The sequence below is a fragment of the Lepidochelys olivacea genome (assembly GCF_965140295.1).
Source record: "Lepidochelys olivacea isolate rLepOli2 genome assembly, chromosome: 9".
NCBI classification, from domain to species: Eukaryota; Metazoa; Chordata; order Testudines; family Cheloniidae; genus Lepidochelys; species Lepidochelys olivacea.
The window spans coordinates 19,712,610-19,735,744 of record NC_140419.1 but is presented as its reverse complement, the minus strand read 5'-3'; the positions used below and the strand labels follow the sequence as shown (position 1 = coordinate 19,735,744).

General features: G+C 45.6%; 1 protein-coding gene across 1 annotated transcript in view; it reads right to left on the bottom strand.

Annotated features, from left to right (window-relative positions):
• Window positions 1-8,782: 8,782 nt before the first annotated feature.
• SI (sucrase-isomaltase) overlaps window positions 8,783-23,135 on the bottom strand; it is a 152,256-nt gene continuing 137,903 nt past the window's right edge. The window contains exons 70-71 of the mRNA XM_084638286.1: window positions 20,876-21,049; window positions 8,783-11,116 (exon numbers count right to left, since the gene is read on the bottom strand). Of these exons, the coding sequence (XP_084494412.1) occupies window positions 11,039-11,116; window positions 20,876-21,049 (252 nt within the window). The 3' untranslated portion in view covers window positions 8,783-11,038. The remainder of the gene's footprint in view (window positions 11,117-20,875; window positions 21,050-23,135) is intronic.

Below are 23,135 nucleotides of genomic sequence, written 5' to 3'. Positions count from 1 at the left end.
AAGGCTCTTCAAAAGGGTGTTCATTGTTTCTGTGAACACTTCTTGCTGCTGGGATTTAAAGCTATATTCCATTTCCTTCTCAAAAGTGCGCCCGTATGATGCTGAAGATTAAAATGAATGTTTATTTCTAACTAATAAACAGTCTGCATTTTCTGACAGATTATATTCACAAGAGCAATATCATAACATACTTCCTTTGATGTGTATGTTTCCCATGTTGTCAATTAGCTGAAGAGAAACTGTCACTCTTTCCAGCATCTTTATTTCCATGACCAGATCTTGTCTGATACATCATTTGTCAAAATGTCAGCTATGTAATTTTTTGTGTGTTTCTGAAAATATTCTGAAAAGCTGTTCTTTCATTATCCAGTATACATACATACATTTATACATACAACTTCTAAAGTTGACGCTGAAAAAAGACTGTTGAGTAGATGAAATTATTTTGTTATAATAGGGAATACTTTTTCTTTTTAAAAATAATCCCTATTTCTACCTCCTCTTATAGTGTAGCCATACAAACAAACAAAAGCTACAGCTATTTTATTCAATAATAATTTTTTTAAAAGAATCTGGAATATTAAATTATACAGTATGAAATATTGAAACAGTGCGCTTATGCAATGCCTTTCATCTGAAGTTTTGTATACACTTTACAGACATCAGTGAATTAGCCTGACAACACTTCAGTAAGGTAGGCAAGTAATTGTACTATTCAGATTTTATGGGTAAGGAAATTGAAGTGCAAAGAGTGCGGTTGTCAAAAGCATTCAGCACTGGCCTAACTCTGCTCCCAGCAAAGTCGCTTTTGTTCAATGGCAGATACCAGCCTGTTGCAAAGCCAGGGATAGAGTTCAGCTTTCCTAAGGTCCAGGCATGGGTCTTAAACCCAAGACCACCTTTCTCCTATTGGTACAAGACATCCAGCAGGGAAAAAACCATGAAAGGTCTGCATGACCTTTCCAAAGAGGAAATTTCACCTGCCCAATGCATCCAAAATGAAGTTCAGTCAGGGATAAGAATAAGATAGCATATGGCTAATGACTTACAATGCACAGGGCCAGTGTACACTGCAACAGTGCATCGGCACTGATGCAACTGTGACGCTGGAGCATGGCTGCTGAAGACACATTACGCTGATGGGACAGCGCTGTCCCATATGCATAATTACTCCACCTCGTCAAGAAGCGTAAGCTATATTGGCAGGAGAGCATCTCCCACTGACATAGCGCTGGTTTGGACAGCGTGAAACTTGTGTCAATCGAGAGGCAGGAGGGGGGCTTTGTCACACTCTGCGCGATGTAAATTAGATCAACTTAAGCAGTATTGTAGACCTGCCCACAGAGAGTCTCCCTGAATTTTAAGGACCCCTGTTCATTTCCAACATTCCCACTTCAATCAGCAAGAAATCCAAACATCAACAATAATAAGGGATGGGGTGCCCGGTCATATGAGACTTAACTCCTCCCTTCATCTTCATTCTCATATAAAAGTCATTTTTTTATTGAAATAAAAAATAGGACTTGACTAGGAGCCCTCTGTCTCCCCTCCAATGTGACTGTAGCAATTCTTGTCAGTGGTTTAGTGGGGGAGTGATGAACGATAAGAGTTGGAGAACTCGGAAGGTAGGGAGCTTTTTTATATTACTCCCTCTCCTGAGTAGCTTTGGAACTTCTGGATGTTTCTGTGTTTCCTTCTAACATTTTGCCATTGACAATTAGTCTGACAATAGTCTTGGGACTTTTTTACCTGGGAGGGTAACAAATTTTTCTCTAGCTAGAGTCCACTCTGTTGAGAAAGAGGAACAAAATAATGTAGCCAAGCTATTCTCAATTAAAATTAGCTTGGTAAATTACTGCAAATCAACTTCTGACTTTGAAGGTCAGACGGTTATTGGAATTTGGGGGAGGAGGAGAGACAGGAAAAGATTTTGGAGAAAATAACAGCAACTTTAAAAAAATACTTGTGATCCTCAAAAGGCTTTTGAAAATACTTTTTGATTTTTACATTTTATATATTTTTGTAATCTTTTCCTGAGAACAGTCGAAACTCACACAAAAGTTTTAAGGGTGTGCTGTTTTGAGCCTTTACTCTGCAGATACACAGATTGTTAACTTTGGTAGTTTACTCAAAAAAAGTTCAGTTATCCCTGAAAATATATTTTTTGTAAACTCAGACTGATGTTTGGGAAGATGTGAATGTGAATATGAATATGTATTTTGTATACATACCTTTCTCTGTAAATATAGATACCCACAGTCTTCAACAAGTTAAACAGCCATAGTCTTTCACCATAAGCATACAAATGTTTGTAACCAGATTGGTTCTTTTCCTCTTTCTAGTTGCTGGAGTAAAGATTATATCTAGATCATTTGTATATAGGGATCAAAAGGGAAGTGAGATCTTCCCTTCAGTAATGAGAATGGGGATGAAGGTAGATATAAACACTTTCATGCTGTGATGGAAGTGTATGGATGATTTAGCCCTTTACATACATATGTATGACCCATGAAGGCCACATTTGTAGTTTATAAATATACAGCAGAAGAAAACTATTTCCTTTGCTGAGTGTGTCCATCATAACTATTTTAAATCCACAGATAGTGATATGAATCCATCCACAATCCAAGCAGTCGAAGAGCTTTCAATAAAGTTGGAGCACTGGTTTTCATTAACCAAATGGCTTCACCCACTTGTTTTGGTGGGGAGGGTTAGCTCAGTGGTTTGAGCATTGGCCTGCTAAACCCACTGTTGTGAGTTCAATCCTTGAGGGGGCCATTTAGGGATCTGGGGCAAAAAATTGGGGATTGGTCCTGCTTTGAGCAGGGGGTTGGACTAGATGACCTCCTAAGGTCCCTTCTAACCCTGATATTCTATGACTCTATGAAAGTTGGTTGGAATATATTGTCTGCAAAGGGTAATTCCTCCATACACTTTCACCACAGTACAAAAATGGTCATATCTCTTCTTTTTCTTCCTGGTTACAGAAGGAAAGAATTCACATATATGGGGCACATATATAAATATACACACACACACACACACACACACAAAATGCCTCCCTTTTGGTTGGTATAATTTTTGTGTATTTATATTTACCCAGTGCCACGTACATCGTAGGTAGTGAATATGTAATTCTAGCATAGGTTCCCGTAATGGAAATATTGACCTTAGGGAGAAGTTTAATCAGTATAGAGATGAGCTCATGCCAATTCTTGGGCAAAGTTAAGATACTTCTCAGTAAGGAAGGAACTAGGCAGCCTGCGTTTCCTTTTATGATGGTTTTACACCAGTGTAATTTTATTTACTTCAGTAGAGACATTCCTGATTTATTCTGAGATAAGAAAATCAGCCACTAAAAATTAATACAAAATTTTCCTCTGTGAAAATACTCACAGATTTTTATTAAACCTATGAAAATCACATGTATTTCTACAGCTTAAAATTAGAGCCAGGAAAATTGATCAATTTGCTCTGCTGGGGTTTCTGTCAATATTTCTAATCAGTGTGTGTTTGCTTCTTTATTAACTTTCTTAAATGGTATCTCAAGTTTTAGTTTCAATTAAATCAATATTTCAAATTGAAAACAATTTGAAACCACCACATTTCCGTTGGGTGGGTACTGAAGCCATGTGCCAATGTGATTTACACATGATTTCTACTGAGAAACTACTTCCTGATTTTGCCAGCTGCAGAGACTAGCACAGTTCTTCTCCAGTGTGCAATCTGCAGATAAAGCAGAGGTGCAGATTCAAAGTGTGTGACGAAGCAGAGGGCAGTATTGTCAGTGAAGAAGATCTGGAAAGCAGAGAGATATTATCAGATTGAGTAACTGAGTACTCGGTATCAGAGGGGTAGCCGTGTTAGTCTGTACCCACAAAAACGAGGAGTCCAGTGGCACCTGAAAGACTAACAGATTTATTTGGGCATAAGCTTTCATGGGTAAAAAGCCCACTTCTTCAGATGCATGGAGTGAAAACAGGTGAGTATGGAGCCTCACTGCTAGCTAGAATCATACAATCATAGGGTTGGGAGTGGCCAAAAGATTCATCGAGTCTAATCCCCTGCCAAGAGATTTGTTGTTTCTAAACCATCCAAGAGAAATGACTATCCAGCCTCCTTCTGGAAATCTCCAGTGAAGGAGTTATCACAACCTCCCGAGGCAGTCTGGTCCGTTGGCCTGCTGTTCTTACAGGTAGGCAGTTTTTCCTGAGATTTAATCTAAATTTGCTGTGCTGTAGTTTGAAACCATTGTCTTTTTTTCTTCCCTCTTTGGCAAGAGAGAACAATTTTTTCCATTTTTTATGGCAGCCTTTCAAGTATTTGAAGACCGCTATCATGTACCCCCTTCATCGCCTCTTTTCCATACTAAACATACCCATCCTTCAGCCTTTGTTCCTTTGGTTTTCATTCCATCCCTTTGATCATCTTTGACGCTTACGTCTGAATCCTTTCCAGTTATTCTCCATCCTTTCTGTACATTGGTGACCAAAATAGGACACTCGACTACTCGAGCAGAAGCCTAGCCAGCACCCAGTAGGACAGTGCTAGCACGTCCCGTGATTTGCCTGCTACGCTTCTGTTAATGCAGCCTAAAACTGCGTTTGATCTTTTGCACCAGCATCACACTGTTGACTCCTGTTGAGGCAGTGATCAACCGCAGCTCCCAGATCCTTCTCAGCAGTGTTGCTGCCAAGCCAGTCGTCTCCCATTCTATACCTGTGCATTTGGTTTTTCTTCCATCAGTGCAACACCTGACTTTGTCTTTGTTGAGTTTCATTTTGTTGGTGATAGCCAGGTTCTCCAAGTGATCAAGATCAACTTGGAATTTTAGCTGTGTCTGCCAAAGTGTTGTCAACTCGCAAATTTGATCACTGTGTTCTCTATTCCCACATCCTGGGCATTAATAAAGATGTTAAACAACACAGGACCCAGAAAAGATGCCTGTGGAACCCCACTGGAGACCTCCCTCCAAGCTGACATCATTCCATTAATGGTTACTGTGTTTGCAGTTGTTTAACAAATTATGTAGCCAATTAATTGTAGTTTGGCCAATCCCCCATTTCTCCAGCTTACTTAGCAGAATGTCATGTGGGACTACATCAAAAGCCTTTCTAAAGTCCAGGTATATTATGTCCAGCACATTCTCCTATCCACCAGATCAGTAACCCACTCAAAGAAGAAATTAATTAATTTGATTTCAAAGAACATGGCAGAGATCTTCTGACTAATCTGAAAGAACTCAAAGACATTGATGTAAAGACCCCTACTACCTTCAGCCTTGCTTGCCATGACCCCATGTGATCCCACTGACAATCTGCAGCCTTTAGAGACCCAGTGCCCTAAGACTCACCCTTACTGACCTCACTTTCTCCAGACATTCCCTAAATGACCCCTCTGTGATCCTGACAGCCTCCAAACTTATCAGTGATCCCCCCTGCATGACCACCTCCAGTCATACTACGTGTGACCCCCCCACTACTTGCTACTGGCCCTCACTAACCGCCCTTGAGCTCTATGACCCGATGTGACCCCACTGTCTTGCTAGTCAGCCTCTTTGACGCCTGCATGATGTTGCTTCCTCCAGCAAGTCCCTAACTGACTCCTGTGACCCTGACAGCCTCCAAACTTATCATCACTGACCCCTGTGTGATCCTCGCTCTCACCGCTGTTGCTCTCCAGGACCTCATTTGCGCACCCACCCCAGCCCTTTGATACTGAAGCCCATTGACCAATGAATGACTGCGCACACACCCGCTGTCTTCAGCCTTGCACTCCATGATGCTGTGTGACCGCGTTGACCTGATACTTAGTCTCTTTGACACATCCCAACATAACCCCTCTTTCGCTAGAAACTCCCTTATTGACCCCGCTGTGATCCTGGCAGTCTACAAACATCTCAGCAGTGACCCTGCCCATGTCCTGAGTACCACAAGTGTTGCTTCCTGTGACCCTCCCTAGCCCCTCCCCACTTCCTGGTCCTCGCTGACCCCCTTCATGACACCCACTACCATCAATCAACCTTGCTCACCATGACCCCACTGACATGATATTCAGCTTCAGTGACCCTGCTCACCCCTGCACACTCTGGGCATTCGCCTACTGACCCCCCTGACTGCCTCTAAAAGTAACATCATTGATACCCCTGCCTGACCCTCACTGCCACCTCGTGGACCACACTGCCTTGATACTGAGCCTTATTGACAACCCCCGCCACTACATTTGGCCTTGATCTCTAATGCCCTGTGTGCCCCTCCACCCCCACCAACTTGATACTTAGCCTTGTTGTCCCCTGAATGACCCCCCACTTTCTCCAGTCATTCCCTAAATGTCCCCTCTGTGACCGTGATTGCCTCCAAATGGATCAGTGACACCCCCCACACATGAACCCCACTACTTCCCAGCCTTGCTATCCATGACCTTCTGAGAGTGCATACTTGCTACTGGCCCTCAGTAACTCTCTCCTGCCCCCACCAGCCTTGAGTGCCAGGACCTGATGTAACCTCCCTATGTGAGCCTCACTATCACAACTATTGCTCTCCATGACCACGTTTGACCACAATGGCTTGCTCGTCAACCACATTGACCCCTGCATCAATGTGTTTCCTCCAGATACTACATTAACGCCACCCCCCCCATGACACCATTGGCCTCCAAATGTATTATCAGTGACCACTGTCTGATCTTCACTGTCACAAGTGTTGCCCTGCATGACTACACTGCCTTGACATGCATTAACAGTATATTAACTACCCCTCCCCCCCACATAACCCTCAGCTGTGCTCTCCCGTGATCTTTGTGCCCCCACTGACATGATAGCCCTACTGTCCCCTGCATGACCCTACTTTTACCAGCCATTTCCTAAATGACCCCCCCCCACTCCCTCATGATGCTGACGCCTGTGTGATCCTCATTATCACAACTGTTGCTCACTATGCCGTCGTTTGACTCGCCCTCCCCCGCCTTGCTACTCAGGCCCACTGAACCCTACATGACCCCCCTTTCTCCAGAGACTCCCTAATTGACTCCCTGTGACCCTGCCAGCAGCCATTCTTATCACCTGTGACTCCTGCACGACCCCCCCACTCTCCCCAGACTTGCGTACCATGGCCTCAGATCTTTAATACTCACCCTCACTGAACCCTTCATGACCCCCAACTCTCTTCAGTCTTGCGCTCCTTGACCCCACTGTCCTTTACGCTGTTGACCATAGATTTCTCCTTGTGTCCCGTTGCTTCCCATAGCAATTTGCTACAATTTCTAGCTTCAGCTTGATAAGTGCTACTATCAGCTTCACCGCTCTTTCATTTTTTTAGGTGCCGAAGTCTTCCTTCACATTGTACCGGGAGCTTGGGTACCTAACTTGGGGTTGTGAATTCCACTCACCCATCAAAGTAAGACCCTTGTGAAGCCATGCTAGTTAAGCACGGTTTGCTCAATCCCTATATTTACTGCCTAAAGCTTGATAACTGTCAGAGATTAGTGTCATGTCACCATTGTGCCAACTATGCTGTCTGTTAAAACTATCAGCAAGTGGATAGCTGTATTTATATCTGGCTTCTTTGTGTCGCAACACTTCATCAGCTGTTTGTGACTAGGACAATCATATTTTGAATCTGTAGATAAAGGTTGATGAACCTTAAATGGATGTGACTGGCATTTTTCTTCCCCCTACATTACCACAAGGAAGTTTGCGGTACCAGTAGGAGTTGAAGAGAAAAAGGCACTTGAAATGCCCAGAGTGAAAATGTCAATTAAGTAGTCACCCTGCAAGCTTTTTATGTTTGGTTCACATTTTTTATTTTGAGGTGTCTGATTCCTAGCAGGAAAGAAAAGCCTCCTTAATGTGTCTTTACGTGGGAGCAATAGCATAGAATCATACAAGTCAGGTGGTCATATAGTTCATCTATCAATGGACGCCGTTTCTTTCTTGTGTATTTTCTAGTGGCTTTTTGGGTTTAGTTTTAAATTTCCCATGGGCCAGAGCATTACCCCTTTTCTTGGGCAACTTTTCCTCAGTCTAGCAGATATTACCGTTAAGAAGCTTTTCTTGATGTTTAGCCCAAATATTCTTTTTGTCCCTGACAGCCAGGCAAAAAGACAAGATGCAAGGAAAGTGGTTTAAAGAGGTCACAACTTTATTACCTTCACTTATTGCACAACTTTTAGGCAATACTGTATTAGGCAGTACAGTGCAAGTCACCCCTCCACAACTGGTCCAATCCTATTGCTTTTGCATGACAATTAAAGGGGTGTGAAAGATGGGATTGTCGCCTCACTCATTAGGATCTCACACCCGATTCTCCAGTTTCTTTTAGAAAATGCCTTCCCTGATGTCCACATCTGAGCCTGGTTTATCAGGGAACTGACCGCTCCCCCCATTCCGAGAACCTTCAGTGGACACTCACTTGGACTTGGGGGAGATGGGGGAGGGTGGAGGCTCAGGCTGGAAGGATGTGGTTTATATCTCTTCCTCCAGATGACGAGGGGCCAATGGCTTACCTCAGTGCCACTTGCCCACCCACCTGCCACATGGAAGCCCTCACAAAGCCCTCCCCCCCTTAATTCCCTGCTAACCAAGACAGAGTCTCCCAGAGTGCAGAGGAAGGGGCAAGGGCCATTTATTTAAATCTTTATGCAGCTTTGGTGCTAGTCCAGGTGCCACTGGACCAGGCTTGTACAAATAGAAACCATGAATTAGGCTAAAGCAGGGATTGGCAACCTTTGGCACACAGCCCACGAGGGTAAGCCCTCTGGCGGGCCAGGATGGTTTGTTTACCTGCCACGGCCACAGATTTGGCTGATCGCAGCTCCCACTGGCCGTGGTTCGCCACTCCAGCCTAATGCGGGTTGGGGGAAGTAGCGGCCAACACATCCCTTGGCCCATGCCGCTTCCCGCAGCCCCCATTGGCCTGGAGCAGTGATCCAGTGGGAACTGCGATCGGCCGAACCTGCAGACACGGCAGGTAAATAAACCAGCCCGGCCTGCCAGAGGGCTTACCCTGGCAGGCTGCATGTCAACAGTTGCCTGTACCTATGCTAAAGGTTATAAATGAAGCAGCTGCTGCTACTTTCTCCCCCTACCCTGGCTGGTCTCTGCAGTGATGCCTTTACAACTAACTCAAGGAGACTGTGGAGCCCACAAGGCAATAAGCACCTAATGCCCTGAGGGATGAGGCTTAGCTCACACCCCTTTTTCCTACTGTCGGGCTTAGCCTGGATTTTGTGAATCTTCCTGTGCATGATATAGGGAGCTTGCACAGCTGACTCAGGGTTATGAATTCCACTAGCTGGCAAGGCCCCTGAAAGTTAGGCATTGCAATGATAAAGTCCCTTGTGTGAATTTAGACTTCAAAAAGACACTGTCTCTCATTTCTTCAGTGTTACAGTGCACTGTCTCTGCTATTAATAATCATCTTTTTGTGAAAGGTCTTTAATAATCAATGATTGCCTGTTGCTCTTTAATATTTATACCTCACATTGATGAAATCTTGTAAAAGGTGCTCTTCTCTCTTTCCAGTCCCCTCCACCACTGCCACAAACACTTTCTGTTCCCCTTTCTTCTTGGCTCCCTCATTGGGAGGGAGAACAGAAGAAAAAAAGATGGAGGTGCTCGTCTAAGCTCTGCACAAACTAAGCTCCACCAATCTGAGTTGCCAAAATGCTCTGAGCTCTTTTGGATTTCTAGTGCAGCTTTGAACGTGCCCATGGGCTCTGCTAATTTTCTTTGACTTGGCTTCTTCCTGAGCTGGGAGGAACAATGAAGCAATGGAGCTCAGCCAAATGCCATCTATGTATAGCATCAAAATGAAGTGTCGCTCATAGACAGACAAATTTATTACAGCATAACCTTTCGTGGGCTATAGCCCTCTTCATCGGATGCATAGAATGGAACATATAGTAAGATTATATACACACACACACACACACACACACACAGATAAATTGGAAGTTACCACACAAACTGTGAGAATCTAATTAGTTAAGATGCGCTATTATCAGCAGGAGAAAAAAACTTTTGTAGTGATAATCAAGATGGCCCATTTAGACAGTTGACAGGAAAGTGTGAGGATATTTAACTTAAGGAAATAGATTCAAATAAATTTGTTAGTCTCTAAGGTGCCACAAGTACTCCTGTTCTTTTTTCGGATACAGACTAACACAGCTGCTACTCTGAAACCTGTCATAGACAGCCATGCAGCTCTGAAACCCTCCCTCTCCTTTTTTATGTGAGGAATGAAACCATTTAAAGTTATCAGCAAGTGGCTTAGCTGAATGTAGCAGTTCCCACCTTTCAGAACTATTATTCCAGGATCTCTGCTGACTCACTGCATCAAGTTGAAAACTACAACATTGTCTCCACGAGGATTTTACAGCAGGACAGCTAACTTGAGATAGCCAGTTCAGTGTAAAAGCTTGTTTTGCAGTGATGAATTAGCCACTTGGTTCATATTTCTGAGGTTTTTCTTTAATGGCTGCAGACTTGGTTTTTTCGTTTGTTTTAAAGAGCGTTTGGGCACTTTTCTTTACATGTCTCCTCCCGTGGTGTCTCCTTACCAGAAATACCATGGGAACTGTGGTTCTTCTGGTACTTCAAAATGTTCAACACCAGTGATAGAAGAAGCTTTGATGTGGGGTTTGTTTGAACCACATTATTAATATGGGGAAGGTGCTTTGCTTGCCTGCCCAAATCAAGGCAATGCTTTAGTTAAAGGGGACACCTCAATAACCTGCAAAAATTAAGCTCTCTATTACTCAGCAAAAGATCTCAGCGAAATCTTAACATGTTTTCATTAATATGATATGTATGTTCCAAAATCAGCTTGTATCCATGTGAGCAAGCTAAGTGAACATACGTACTAATCATGTCGGAATTAAGTGGCACAGGCAAAATTACATGTCTTAGTGCAGTATTATGCACAATAGACCTTTTTTAGTTCTTTGTTTTTTTCGCTATTAGTATAGCTGAACAAAATACAACAGCTGATGAAAATATGCCTGTGGAGATGCTTTAAAACTGCCTCTTGCCCACCGATGGTTAATTGCTTGTTGTCCATGTAAGTTGTGTAAATTTTTCAATGCTGAATATTTTCTCAGTAAAATCAATTTGTAGCACCTGAAAGTAGAGAAGAGGTCAAAGGAAGAAAACGGGTATGAGTATATAATAACAAATCACAATGGAGGGAAGCCCAGCCCAGTCATTCTTAAGGATTTGGGGCTAGATCCACAAAGGGATTTAAGTGACCAAACTGTCACTTTAGGCACCAAAATCTAAATTCTAGTTCTTCAAAAAACCCCTTCAGCTGCCACTTAAGTCTGAAGTCCCCACGCACATAGATTTCCACTGGTAAACTCCCCTCAGTGCCTACTTTTTCATTAGTAAAGTGTCTAAAGTATTTAAAAATCCATCAGTGAACATATGCACAGATGCCTCAGTCTAGATGCCTGGCTCCCAGCTCATGTGTAAGTCCCAACAAGATTCTTAAACTAAGCATTTTCCTGCCTAGCTCACTTGCACCTTGGTCTCCCAAGTCTCACCTGAGTGCCTCACTCTCACACTTTCTCTGGTCCAGTGACTCTTTCTTACACACAGTGGAATAACTTCAACAGGAGAGATTGGGAGAAACCCATCTCAGAACACCCCATGGGCCAATGGTTGGTGCACTCACCTGGCAGGGGGTGGAGACCCAAAATTCAATTCCTTTCTCTATATAAAGCAGAGGACGGAATTGAACCTGAGTCGCCCTCATCCTTGGTGAGTGCCCAACCACTGGCTAAAAGTACAGGGGGCACCACCATTTCCTCCTCCTTTTTGGTGAGAAATGGCTAAGGCAGCTAATTCCAGGAGAGAGTTCGGAGCTGAGAATCCAAAGCAGAGGGTAGAACCTCCCTCCAACCTGGATTTTAATACCTAGCTCCCTTTTTGTGGGGAGGAGGAGCCTAATTGCTCACCCTTCTCCTCAGCATTTCCTACGGGCTAGCTTAGGTGGCTCTACATTCAGTTTGCTGGCTTTTGTAGATCCTTATTTGAAGAGCACCTAACTTTCCCCATGCATTGTATAGGGAGCCTGGGTACCTAACTTGGGACTCTAGAGTCCACTAGACTGCAGGGTGCCTAAATGTCAGGCATTGCAACATTGAGTCTAAGTCCCCTTTGTGGAACTAGTCCTCGGTTTATTGACATGCTTTCACTCAGGGCTCCACAGAGGTTATGCCCATTTGGAGTTCATTGCAGAACCTTGGTCTAAAAGACATGACTGAGTATTATATGTTGTGTAAACTATGTATAATGGAAGAGCCTAGGAAAGGATACAGATTTCTAATGAACCAAAAAGGCTAAGTTTTCAAAAGCATTTTTTTGTTTTAAAGTTTACATACTTCAAAATTACACAGGATAACTAATCATTTAAACAGATTTCCCATTGAACTGTCAGCATTAGTTATAAGGTGGGTGAGGTAAAAAAAAAGGTTACTTACTTTCTTGTAACTGTTGTTCTTCGAGATGTGTTGTTCACGTCCATTCCATATTAGGTGCGCGCGCGCTGCGTGCACAAGCGTCGGAAACTTTTTCCCTTAGCGACTCCCGTCAGGCCGGCGGGGCCCCCCGAGTGGCGCCACTGCGCCGTGCATATATACCCCCGCCGGCCCGACCCCCTCCGGTTCCTTCTTGCCGGCGACTCCGACAGAGGGGTAGGAGGGTGGGCAGTGGAATGGACGTGAACAACACATCTCGAAGAACAACAGTTACGAGAAAGTAAGTAACTGTTTTTTCTTCTTTGAGTGCTTGTTCATGTCCATTCCACATTAGGTGAATCACAAGCTTACCTCTGGAGGAGGGTAGGAGTCACAGAACAACTGCTCAGAGGACCACTCTGACAATTGCCGCGTCATAGAATCATAGAATATCAGGGTTGGAAGGGACCCCAGAAGGTCATCTAGTCCAACCCCCTGCTCAAAGCGTCCTCTCTGGCCTGCTGGTTGACCGCGTAGTAGGTTGTGAAGGTGTGCACCGAGGACCAAGTGGCTGTTCTGCAGATCTCCTGGATCGGGACCTGTGACAGGAACACCATAGAAGTCGCTGTGCCCTCGTTGAGTGGGCCGTGACCGCCGGGGCCGGAACACCTGCGAGCTCATAGCACTCCCGGAGGCAGCTTGTAATCCAAGACAAAATCCGCTGAACCGACACTGGGAGGCATTTCACCCTCTTGGCTACAGCCACAAACAGTTGCGCAGACTTGCGAAAGGGCTTGGTGCACTCCAAATAGAACGTCAGTGCTCGACGCACATCCAAGGTGTGCAAGCTGCGAAGACTCAGGTCCGTATGGGGTTTCGGGAAGAACACGGACAGACAAATGTCCTGGCCCATATGGAATTGGGAGACCACCTTAGGGAGGAACTTGGGTGCGGCCGGAGCTGCACCTTGTCCTTGTGCAATACTGTATATGGTGGCTCAGAGGTGAGGGCCCTCAGTTTGGACACCCTTCTGCCCGAGGTAATGGCACTCAGGAATGGCACCTTCAAGGAAAGGTGGAGGAGCGAACAGGTAGTGAGGGGCTCAAAAGGGGGTCCCATGAGTTTAAAAAGGACCAGGTTAAGTTCCATGGAGGGACTGGGGAGCGGGAGTATGGGAACACCCTCTCCAACCCTTTAAGGAACCGTCCCACCATTGGGTGGGAAAACACCGAGCCCCCCGAGAACCCCGGATGGAAGGTGGAGATGGCCGCCAGGTGCACCCTAAGTGAGGACGGGGCTAACCCTTGCTGCTTGAGGTGCAGGAGGTACTCCAGGATGGCCTGCACTGGGGCCTGGCCCCGCCGTACCTGTTGTGGTTCACACCAACACGTGAACCTTTTCCACTTGGCCATATAGGCCGCCCTGGTAGAGGGCTTTCTACTGCCAAGCAGAATCTGCTGCACAGGAAGGGAGCACTGGCTCTCCAGGGCATTTAGCCACAGAACCGCCACACCATCAGGTGCAGTGACTATAGGTTGGGGTGGAGAAGCCTCCCACTGTCGTGTGTAATGAGGTCCCAGTGGAGGGGCAGGACTACTGGGGCCTCCACCGACAGCTCTAGGAGTGATGTGTACTAGTGTTGGTGGGCCCACGCTGGGGCGATGAGGGTCACTTCCACCCTGTCCCTGCGCACCTTGAGCAGGACCTAGTGCATCAAGGGGACGGGGGGAAGGCATACATCAAGCCCTCTCTTCACAGGATCGCAAACGCGTCCGCGAGCAAGCCTGGGCTGCGGCCCTGGAACGAGCAGAACTGCGGGCTTTGGGCATTGGCCCTGGTGGCAAACAGGTCTACCCGGGGAAACCCCCACCTGCGGAAGAGCGAAAGTATAACATCCGCCCTGAGCGTCCACTCGTGCATGGGGTACGACCTGCTGAGGGAGTCCGCCAGCTTGTTTCGTACCCTTGGGAGATAAGCCTCAAAGTGTATTGCATGGTCTATGCAAAGGTCCCAGAGGAGGAGAGCCTCGCCTCGACAGAGTGGCGAGGAACAAGCCCCACCCTGCTTGTTTATATAAACCATGGCAGTAGTGTTGTCTGTCAGAACTGTCACGCTGTGACCACTCAGAGTGGCGTGAAATGTCTGGCAGGCGAGACAAACCACCCTGAGCTCCTTCACATTCATATGGAGCAACCGCTCTGCTCCGGACCACAACCCCTGCGTCATGAGGTCCCCCAGGTGAGTCCCCCTTCTGTGGTCGAATGCGTCCATCACCAGCGTCAGGTCTGGTTGTGGGGCGGCAAAGGGGATGCCTTCGCAAACCACAGGCTGGGACTGCCACCACAGAAGGGAGTCCAGCACATCCCTTGGGGCTGTCACTACCAAGTCCAGGGGGTCCCTGTGTACCTGCCTGGGCGAAACACCTGAGCAAGCCACGCCTGCAGAGTCCTGAGTCTCAGTCTGGCATGCCTGACCACGTGCGTGCATGCTGCCATGTGGCCCAGCAGCTGCAGGCAGCACCTGGCCATTGTCGTTGGAAACTAGCACAGGGAGGCCACCGCTTGTTGGATAGCCTGGAAACAGGACACTGGAAGGTTTGCCCTGGCCTACACTGCATCCAGGACTGCCCCTATGAATTCCACTGTCTGCGTGGGCACGAGCGTGGACTTGGGGACATTGACCAGGAGCCCTAGCTCGCGGAACAATCTCAGGGCCACCTCCACATGGCCCCGCACTTCCGCCTCGGATCAGCCCGCCAGGAGCCAGTTGTCGAGGTACGGATACACCCAGATTCTCTGCCTCCATAAGAAGGCTGCCACACCGCCATGCACTTCGTGAACACCCTTGGGGCCGCAGCCAGATCGAAAGGGAACCGCAAACTGGTAATGTTCTTGGCCCATGGTGAAGCGTAGGAACCGCCGATGTGCTAGGTGGATGGTGATATGAAAGTACGCATCCTTCATGTCGATTGCAGCGTACCAGTCCCCCGGATCCAGGGAAGGGATGATGGTGCCCAGAGAGACCATGCGGAACCGGGCCTTGACCAGGAACTTGTTGAGCCCACGCAGGTCTAGGATGGGGCAAAGGCCCCCTTTGGCCTTGAGGATGAGGAAGTATCAGGAGTAGAACCTCTTCCCCCTCAGGCTGTGCGGCACCGCCTCTACCACCCCCGCCTCTAGCAGCGAGCGGACTTCCTTCTCTAGGAGATGCTCATGAGAGGGGTCCCTGAAGAGGGACGGGAACGGGGGGTGGGGAGGGAGGGAGGCGAACTGCAGCAAATCCCTGTTCCGCACCATGCGTAAGACCCAACGGTCTGACGTAATGGTGGACCACGCACGGGAGAAACGGGACAGGCGGTTCAGGAAACAAAGGGATGGATCCGGTGACTGGTCTGGACGCTGTCCTCGAGCGCACCTTCAAAAGCCTGGCTTAGTGCCCGATTGGGGTTTGTGCTGGCCTTGGTTCTGGCCCGGCGCATTATTGTTACCACTGTTGTTGCGCCGTCGCCTGTTATCCCTGCCTCACCTATGGTAAGGCTCATGCCTATGGTGAGGCTGGTACTGGCTGGTACTGGGGTGTGCATACCCAGCGACTTAAGCGTAGCTCGTGAGTCCTTGAGGCTGTGCAGCCTCGTGTCTGTCTGGTCTGAGAAGAGCCCGGACCCTTCGAAGGGGAGGTCCTGGAGTGTATTCTGGACCTCGGGCGGCAGGCCTGACTCCTGGAGCCACGCCGAGTGCCTCATGATCACCTCTGATGCAATTGTTTTAGCCACCATATCTGCCAAATCCTGGGAGGCCTGGAGAGAGGTCTTGGCTACTGCTTTGCCCTCGTCCACCAGTGCCGTGAACTCCTGTTGGGAACCTTGCCGGAGGTTGTCCTTAAACTTCCCCACTGCCACCCAGGAGTTGAAATTGTGCCTGTTGAGGATGGCCTGCTGGTTCGCAATCCTCAACTGAAGACTCCCAGATGAGTAAAAAGGTCCAGGCGTTTCGCCTCCGTGGCCTTAGGGGCCGGGGCCTGCTGTTCATGGCACTCCCTTTCGTTTAACGTTGAGACCACTAGGGAGCATGGACTCGGGTGGCAGAACAGGAACTCATAGCCCTTAGAAGGGGCAAAGTATTTACGCTCCACTCCCTTGGCCGTTGGAGCGCTGGAGGCCGGGGTCTGCCATATAGTCTTATAGGACTGAATGGTCTTAATGAGCGGGAGCCGTCTCAACTCCTCCCTGTGCCGGTCTCTGGGTGGTGCTGGAGAGCAGCATGCCCTTTCCGGTGCTTCCTCGTGCCAACCCACTGCTGGTGCTGTAACCTCCTTCTGGGCCACTGGCAACTGTTGAGTCTGCAGAGTCAGAGCTCAACTGGGACCAACTCCGGGAGCAGTGCCGGGACGGTGTCTTCGAGCGGCACACCATTGCCGGCTTACCCCTCGATGGCACCCGCCGACAGCTCAATGAGGTCCTTTGCAGCCTCAAAGGTGCCAGGCGTAGAGGGCTGATCCATTATGCTCTCGAGCCCATCGTCTGCACTGAGCTCACTTAGGTCTGGGCTCGGTGGGGCTTCTGCTGCCGGACTGCCAGTCTCAGCACCGGTACCACGGCCTTCCTGCTCTTATCGGCGCTCGGTGCCTTGGGAGTTTGCCTCCTGTGCGGGGAATGACCACACCTTCCTTTCGGCTGCGCCAGGAGCCGCGCCCGGAGGACGAGCAGTGCCGGGGCCTAGCCTGGCACTCTGGGGCTGACGGTGCTTAGCCGGTGCCAGGTCTCTTGACGGCTCTGGGGCACTACGCACCGAGGAAGCCTGAGCCAGCATTGGGTACTCCTGGCCCGGCGGCTGCAATGCGGCCACCATTAACAGCTGCTTTAGACGAAAGTCTCTTTCTTTCCTTGTTCTAGGCTTAAATGCCTTGCAAATCCTACACCGTTCAGTTTGATGTCTGTCCCCCAGATAACACAGACACGAGTCGTGGGGGTCACTAACCGGCATAGGTTTGTGGCACATGGCTCAAGCCTTGAAGCTGTGGGCCTGCAGCATGCCCTGTGGCCCGGGGCGAATGCTGGAAGCCTCCAAGCACCTAATGACTTAAGTGTCCACAATAGGTATGTTAACGAACTGACAACAGCTTGGGCCAGCAGGGGTATAAAGACACAGCACAGTGGCGCCACTCGGGGGGCCCCGCTGGCCTGACAGGAGCCGCTAAGGGAAAAAGTTTCTGACGTTTGTGCACACAACACGCGCATACCTAATGTGGAATGGACGTGAACAAGCACTCCAAGAAGAATATCTTTTACTGGAGCAACCTCTATTAGTGAAAGAGACAAGTTTTCAGGTTATACAGAGCTCTTCTCTTGACCTGAAGAAGAGCTCTTTGTTGCTTGAAAGCTTGTCTTTTTCACTAACGGAAATTGTTCCAATAAAAGATATTACCTCACCCACCTTCTCTCTCTTTAATATCCTGAAACCAACATAGCTACAATAGCCTTGCAGATAGTATTAGTTATGGCTTAATACTCAATTTTAGATAGAAAACTAGGTATGCAGTCTAATTGTAATAAGCAGTTTGGAAGATCAGAGTTAGGTTCAGAAGTTGTATCTCTTTCTCCTTAAGGTATTTTAATTAGAAAATTTATACATTTAGTGCACCAGGGTATTCCAGGCTCCTGTACCACTGGCTATATTTAAGAACACAGCAAGTAAAAACACCCCTGTTTGAAAAAGGTTTCCCTACCTGTGTGGAATTCTATCAGGTTAACGTTATGCAAGAGTGACAGCAGAAATGGGACAAGGAAAGGACAGTCATTCAAGTTCAAAGACGATCAAAGATTAAACACAAGAAAAGGAATGATTCTATTCAAGTTGAAGATAGGACACTGTAACCTAAATAAATGCTTAGCTTTAATTAAAACTCTTGGAAACTGCCTCTGCTCTGTGGGTAAGTTCTCAAAGTCATGAGAATTTTATTTATTGCTTGAAATGTTATATGGGAAGAGAGTGAGAGAGATTAGGTTATCTCAATTTTCATTGGAAAATATCTCTAGTTATAAAAAAAGTAGAGGGCAGGAAAGATTAGATCCATTTTAAATTACAGTGTATAGAGGTGGCATGAAAATGTTTCGTTTTCTAAAGGTAGTTCAAGAGATGGAAAGGGTAGAACCCTTGAAAGCATTTTCTCATGACTGATAGCAGCATAGGATGAACAGAAGGCAGCAAAGGCTGTCAGTGAAAATAAGAAAAGAAGGAGCAGAAAGAGAGCTTAGCTCAGTTGTGAGAGGTGTTAGATTAAAGGAATCAAATGAAAACTTGTAGAGGAAGCAAGAGCAGCCTGGTATAAGTAAACAACAAAGCATGCTACCTAGCAGTCACTGCACAGAAAATGGGTTGGTGAATACTAGACCTAGACAAATTAATCTAAGGGTAAGGAATCCACAATGCCTGGAATTCTACTTTCTTTTTATTAATTTCTAATATGAGGAAAAGTATTTTTAAAAGGAAAAACAAATAGCTTTGATTTATTTAGTCCCTACTTAAGGAAAACACTAAAGCAGGCATTAAAAATTAAAAACATGCTTACAAAAAATTAAAGTGCTTTCCTGAATCAGGGCCTTAAATCAGGGATGTCATTTGAACACAAATAAATCCAAATAAGGGGTAGTTACCAACCCTGAATGTGTGTTTTAATATCTGAGCCTCTGTAGGAGCTGGGGGGAAGAAGCGGGTAGATAGGAGCAGAGCGGTAGGAGCCAGAAAGGCGGGGAGACAGACTGAGGAGAGAGGCAGGAACAGTAAGTGGGGATGCAGGGAATCAGGAGCCAGGATGGGGAAGTCAATAGGAGGAGATGGAGATAGAGTCCACAGTTGGGGTGAATAGAAGTAGAGAGACTATGTGCACAGAGGCAGCAGACTTTATAACCACTAAAACACACTCCCCTACAGAACCTGGATTTGAATTCAGGATTCTTGAGCCTCTACATTTCTTTGCTATCAGCTATCTGTGAAATCCACTGGCAAAGCATATTTATCACCCCCTCTTCAGTGACTGGTTGACAAAAGAGGACAAGAGCCTATTACTGCTACAATTACTCCATGAGCTCAAATAATCTGTTGATCAAAAGGTCCCAGCCCTGCTGATGATCCAAATTATAGGCCATATGGTTCTACATAATGGATTTTCTGTTTTTCCAATTTGTTTGCTTGCTTGCTTGAAATTAGTAAATTATATCCAAAGAACCATATTACCCCAAAACCTTCAGGTTGCAAAGTCCAGCACTAAAAAGTTAGGGAATGCCAGAATTAAGACTGCTTTAATTCAGCCCACTTGTACACATGCATTATGATATAGTCTGACTATATGATCACACATTTTTCCCCCACAGGACTCTGCCTCATTCAGTGCACAAGATATATGGTACTATTGGAATTAATCAGGGTTATATGTGAATGAGGTCTGTAGATTTTCTGCATCATTTGTTGCAGAATTGCAGAAGTTTGAAGGTGTTTAGGCAGGAGACTGGAGGAAGGGAAAGGATGGTTCCAGGGTTAAAGTAGCTGCATGTTATCCTGGAAAACTCGATTCCATCCCTGTCTTGCATGCTGAATTCCTGTGTGATACTGGTCTTCACCTAAACAAACATTTTCAGTGAGCCACTAAATTCCTCCATTTTTTGGATGTCCAGTGTGAGATACCTGGGGCCAGATTTGGAGAAGTGTTGGGGACTCACCACTGCAACTCCCTCCCTAAGGAACTGGAGTCTAACCCTCTCTGCCACAAAATGTATGTATGATGCTGGGCCCACAAATACCATGGTGACAGCACCGCAGAAATGCCATGAGGAAATATATAATCTTGCATTCAGTGCAGAGTTTGGGTGGTGTGCATTAAATAGGCCTGAGGGCTCACACTGAATATGGAGGATTAAAGAGAAACATTGAGTAACTAACCATTCAGTGAATGAGGCAGGGGTCCTGGAGAAAACCAGTATGTGATTCTGTAATTAAAGGCTGTATCATAATGCAAATAAAAAGAGGGTCGAATTAAGGTTGTGGGATCAGCCTTAATTCTGGCATTTCTTTACTTTCTTTTAATGTAGGTTTTTTGAGATGTAATTCATTATGTAAGCCTTGATGCTATGCTTAGGAGTGTGCAAAATGAAAACTGACACTTCCTGCCTGGAAGAGCTTATTTGCACTGCCTAGGCATGACAGGGAGATTTAACAATGCAGTTTCAATCTAAAATGAATATCTTTATGTCTTGGGTTTATATCCAGCACTTTAAATTATTGGAACATACATTAAAATGCATACAGTGAGAATACACAGAGAAGTATAGACTAAACAGGAAGGGTTTTTTATAACAGTACTTGAGAACAAGCAGATTAATAGACTTTAGAATTTTTATTGTAACCAAACCTTTAAATTTTTCACCTACCTGATTTTCTTGGTTACTGGTGAAATTAGTAATCACATGTGTCTGCCCATCATAAGTGACAGTAACATTTGTAATCTGTTGGCTTCCTATTCCCCAGATGTTCATATAGCCAAATTTCAAAGGATTTGTGTTAGTTAGGAAATTGTTGTGCAGCACACTCATATTAACAGTACTCTGAAAAAATTGACAAAAATTCAGGAGAAAAATCAAATGTAGTAATATCAAAACAGTAACACAGATAATCTTCCAAATTGAGTAATGTACAGCAATTTAAACCAAGCATCCAGGGACCATGGGCCAAATTCACACCTACTGCAATTTCATTGCCAATAGAATAGGATCTTCTAATTTCATGTCTGATTTGGCCCTCAAGTACTCTGTAGCACAAACCCTTATTTAAGTTGCAGAAACAGGAGCTGACATAATTAATTTCTAATGTTTATTTCTCTTTATTTTCTTGGCTAATGGCAGCATTCAAAAAGGAATTGAGTATCTCAGCCATAAGAATCAGCTCCATTCCACCCTCTTCTCACTTTTCTTTCCTTACCATCTGGAAAATTTTTCACTAGGTGCTTTAATAAAGTAGACGATTGCCTTCCAGTCTTCCTTTATTCACTGGTTTTATGAAGTGAGTTTATTGCATGTAAAACATTTTGTGTGCCTGGGTGATAAAAATATCTTATAGGAGAGGCAGCCTTTTTATTCATTGTTCCAGGCATACAACAAGTATTGTTTCTGCTGCAGTTTGCAAAAACTTCACATTCACCATCTTACTGATGTTTTTTCATTATCCCAAGAAGTATAAGACAGGAGACAGGCATGATATTATCCTTGGCAATTCTCCTTTTCCTTTACCCGACTTTGATAGCTTTATTCTTCAGCTGTTGAATTTCAAGACCAGGAGCTACTGTGCAAGTTTCTCATTGGGATCACTCCCAGTCTCATAAGACTACTCCAGAGGAAGCCTGATTGGGGGCTAGGGAACATTTATCCTATCACACCTGGGCTTCATCATGTTTGAACAAAGGGAACATAAAATGTTTGTTTCCTAACAGGACAGTTCCTCCCAGGACTGAGCTGCTCTTTCTGAATGTTCTTATCCAAACTTCCCAGCACAGATCACAAGACAATTGATGTATTCAAGTCACCAAGGCCCAGCAAAATTCACCGCAGGGTACTTCAGAAACTAACTGAAGCAATCTTGGAACCCTTAGCAAATATCTTTGAGGACTCATGGAGGATGGGTGCGGTCCCAGAAGACAGGAGAAGGAAAAATGTAGTATCTATCTTTAAAAAAGGGAACAAGGAGGACATGGAGAGTTATAGACCAGGCAGCCTAACTTCAATACCTGTCAAGAACAAATCATACCAAACCAACCCAATTTCATTTTTGATGGAATTGCTGGCCTTGTGGATGGAGAGAAGCAGCAGAAGTAATATAGCTTGATTTTAATAAGGCTTTTGACACAGTCCCCCATGACAGTCTCTCAAGCAAGCTAGGGAAGTACGGTCTAGCTGAAACACTAATGTGGGTGCAAAACTTTGTTGCAAGACCATATTCAAAGAATTGTCATCAATGGTTTGCTGTTGAACTGGGAGAATGTATCTAGTGGGTTCCTGCACAGGACCAGTGCTATTCAACGTTTTCATTAATGACATGGATAATGTAGTGGAGAGTATGCTTATGAAATTTGCAGATGACACCAGTCTTGTAGGGGTTGAAAGTATTTTTGACAGGACTAGGATTCAAGGTGACCTTGACAAATTGGATAGTTGGTCTGAATTCAACAGGATGAAATTCAATGAAGACAAGTGCAAAGTACTATACTTAGGAAGGGGGAAAAAACAATCACTCAAATATAAAATGGGGAATAACTAGCTAGGCAGTAGTACAGCTGAAAACAATCAGGGGGTAACAGTGGATCACAAGTTGAATATGAACCAACAATATGATGTAGTTACAAAAAGCCTAAATCATTTTGTGACGTGTTATATGTAAAACCCAGAAGGTGATTGTACCTCTCTACTTGGCACTGGTGAGGTCTCAGCTGTGTATGGTTTCTGGGTGCCACATTTTAAGAAGTGGACAAATTGGAGGGAGTCCAGAGGAGAGCAGCAAAAATGATAAAAGGTTTAGAAAACCTGACCTATGAGGAAAGGTTAAAAAAACCTCGCTTAGTTAATCTTGAGAAAAGATGATGGAGGGGGAGCCTGATAACAGTCTTCAAATATGTTAAAGGCTCTTATAAAGAGGACAGTG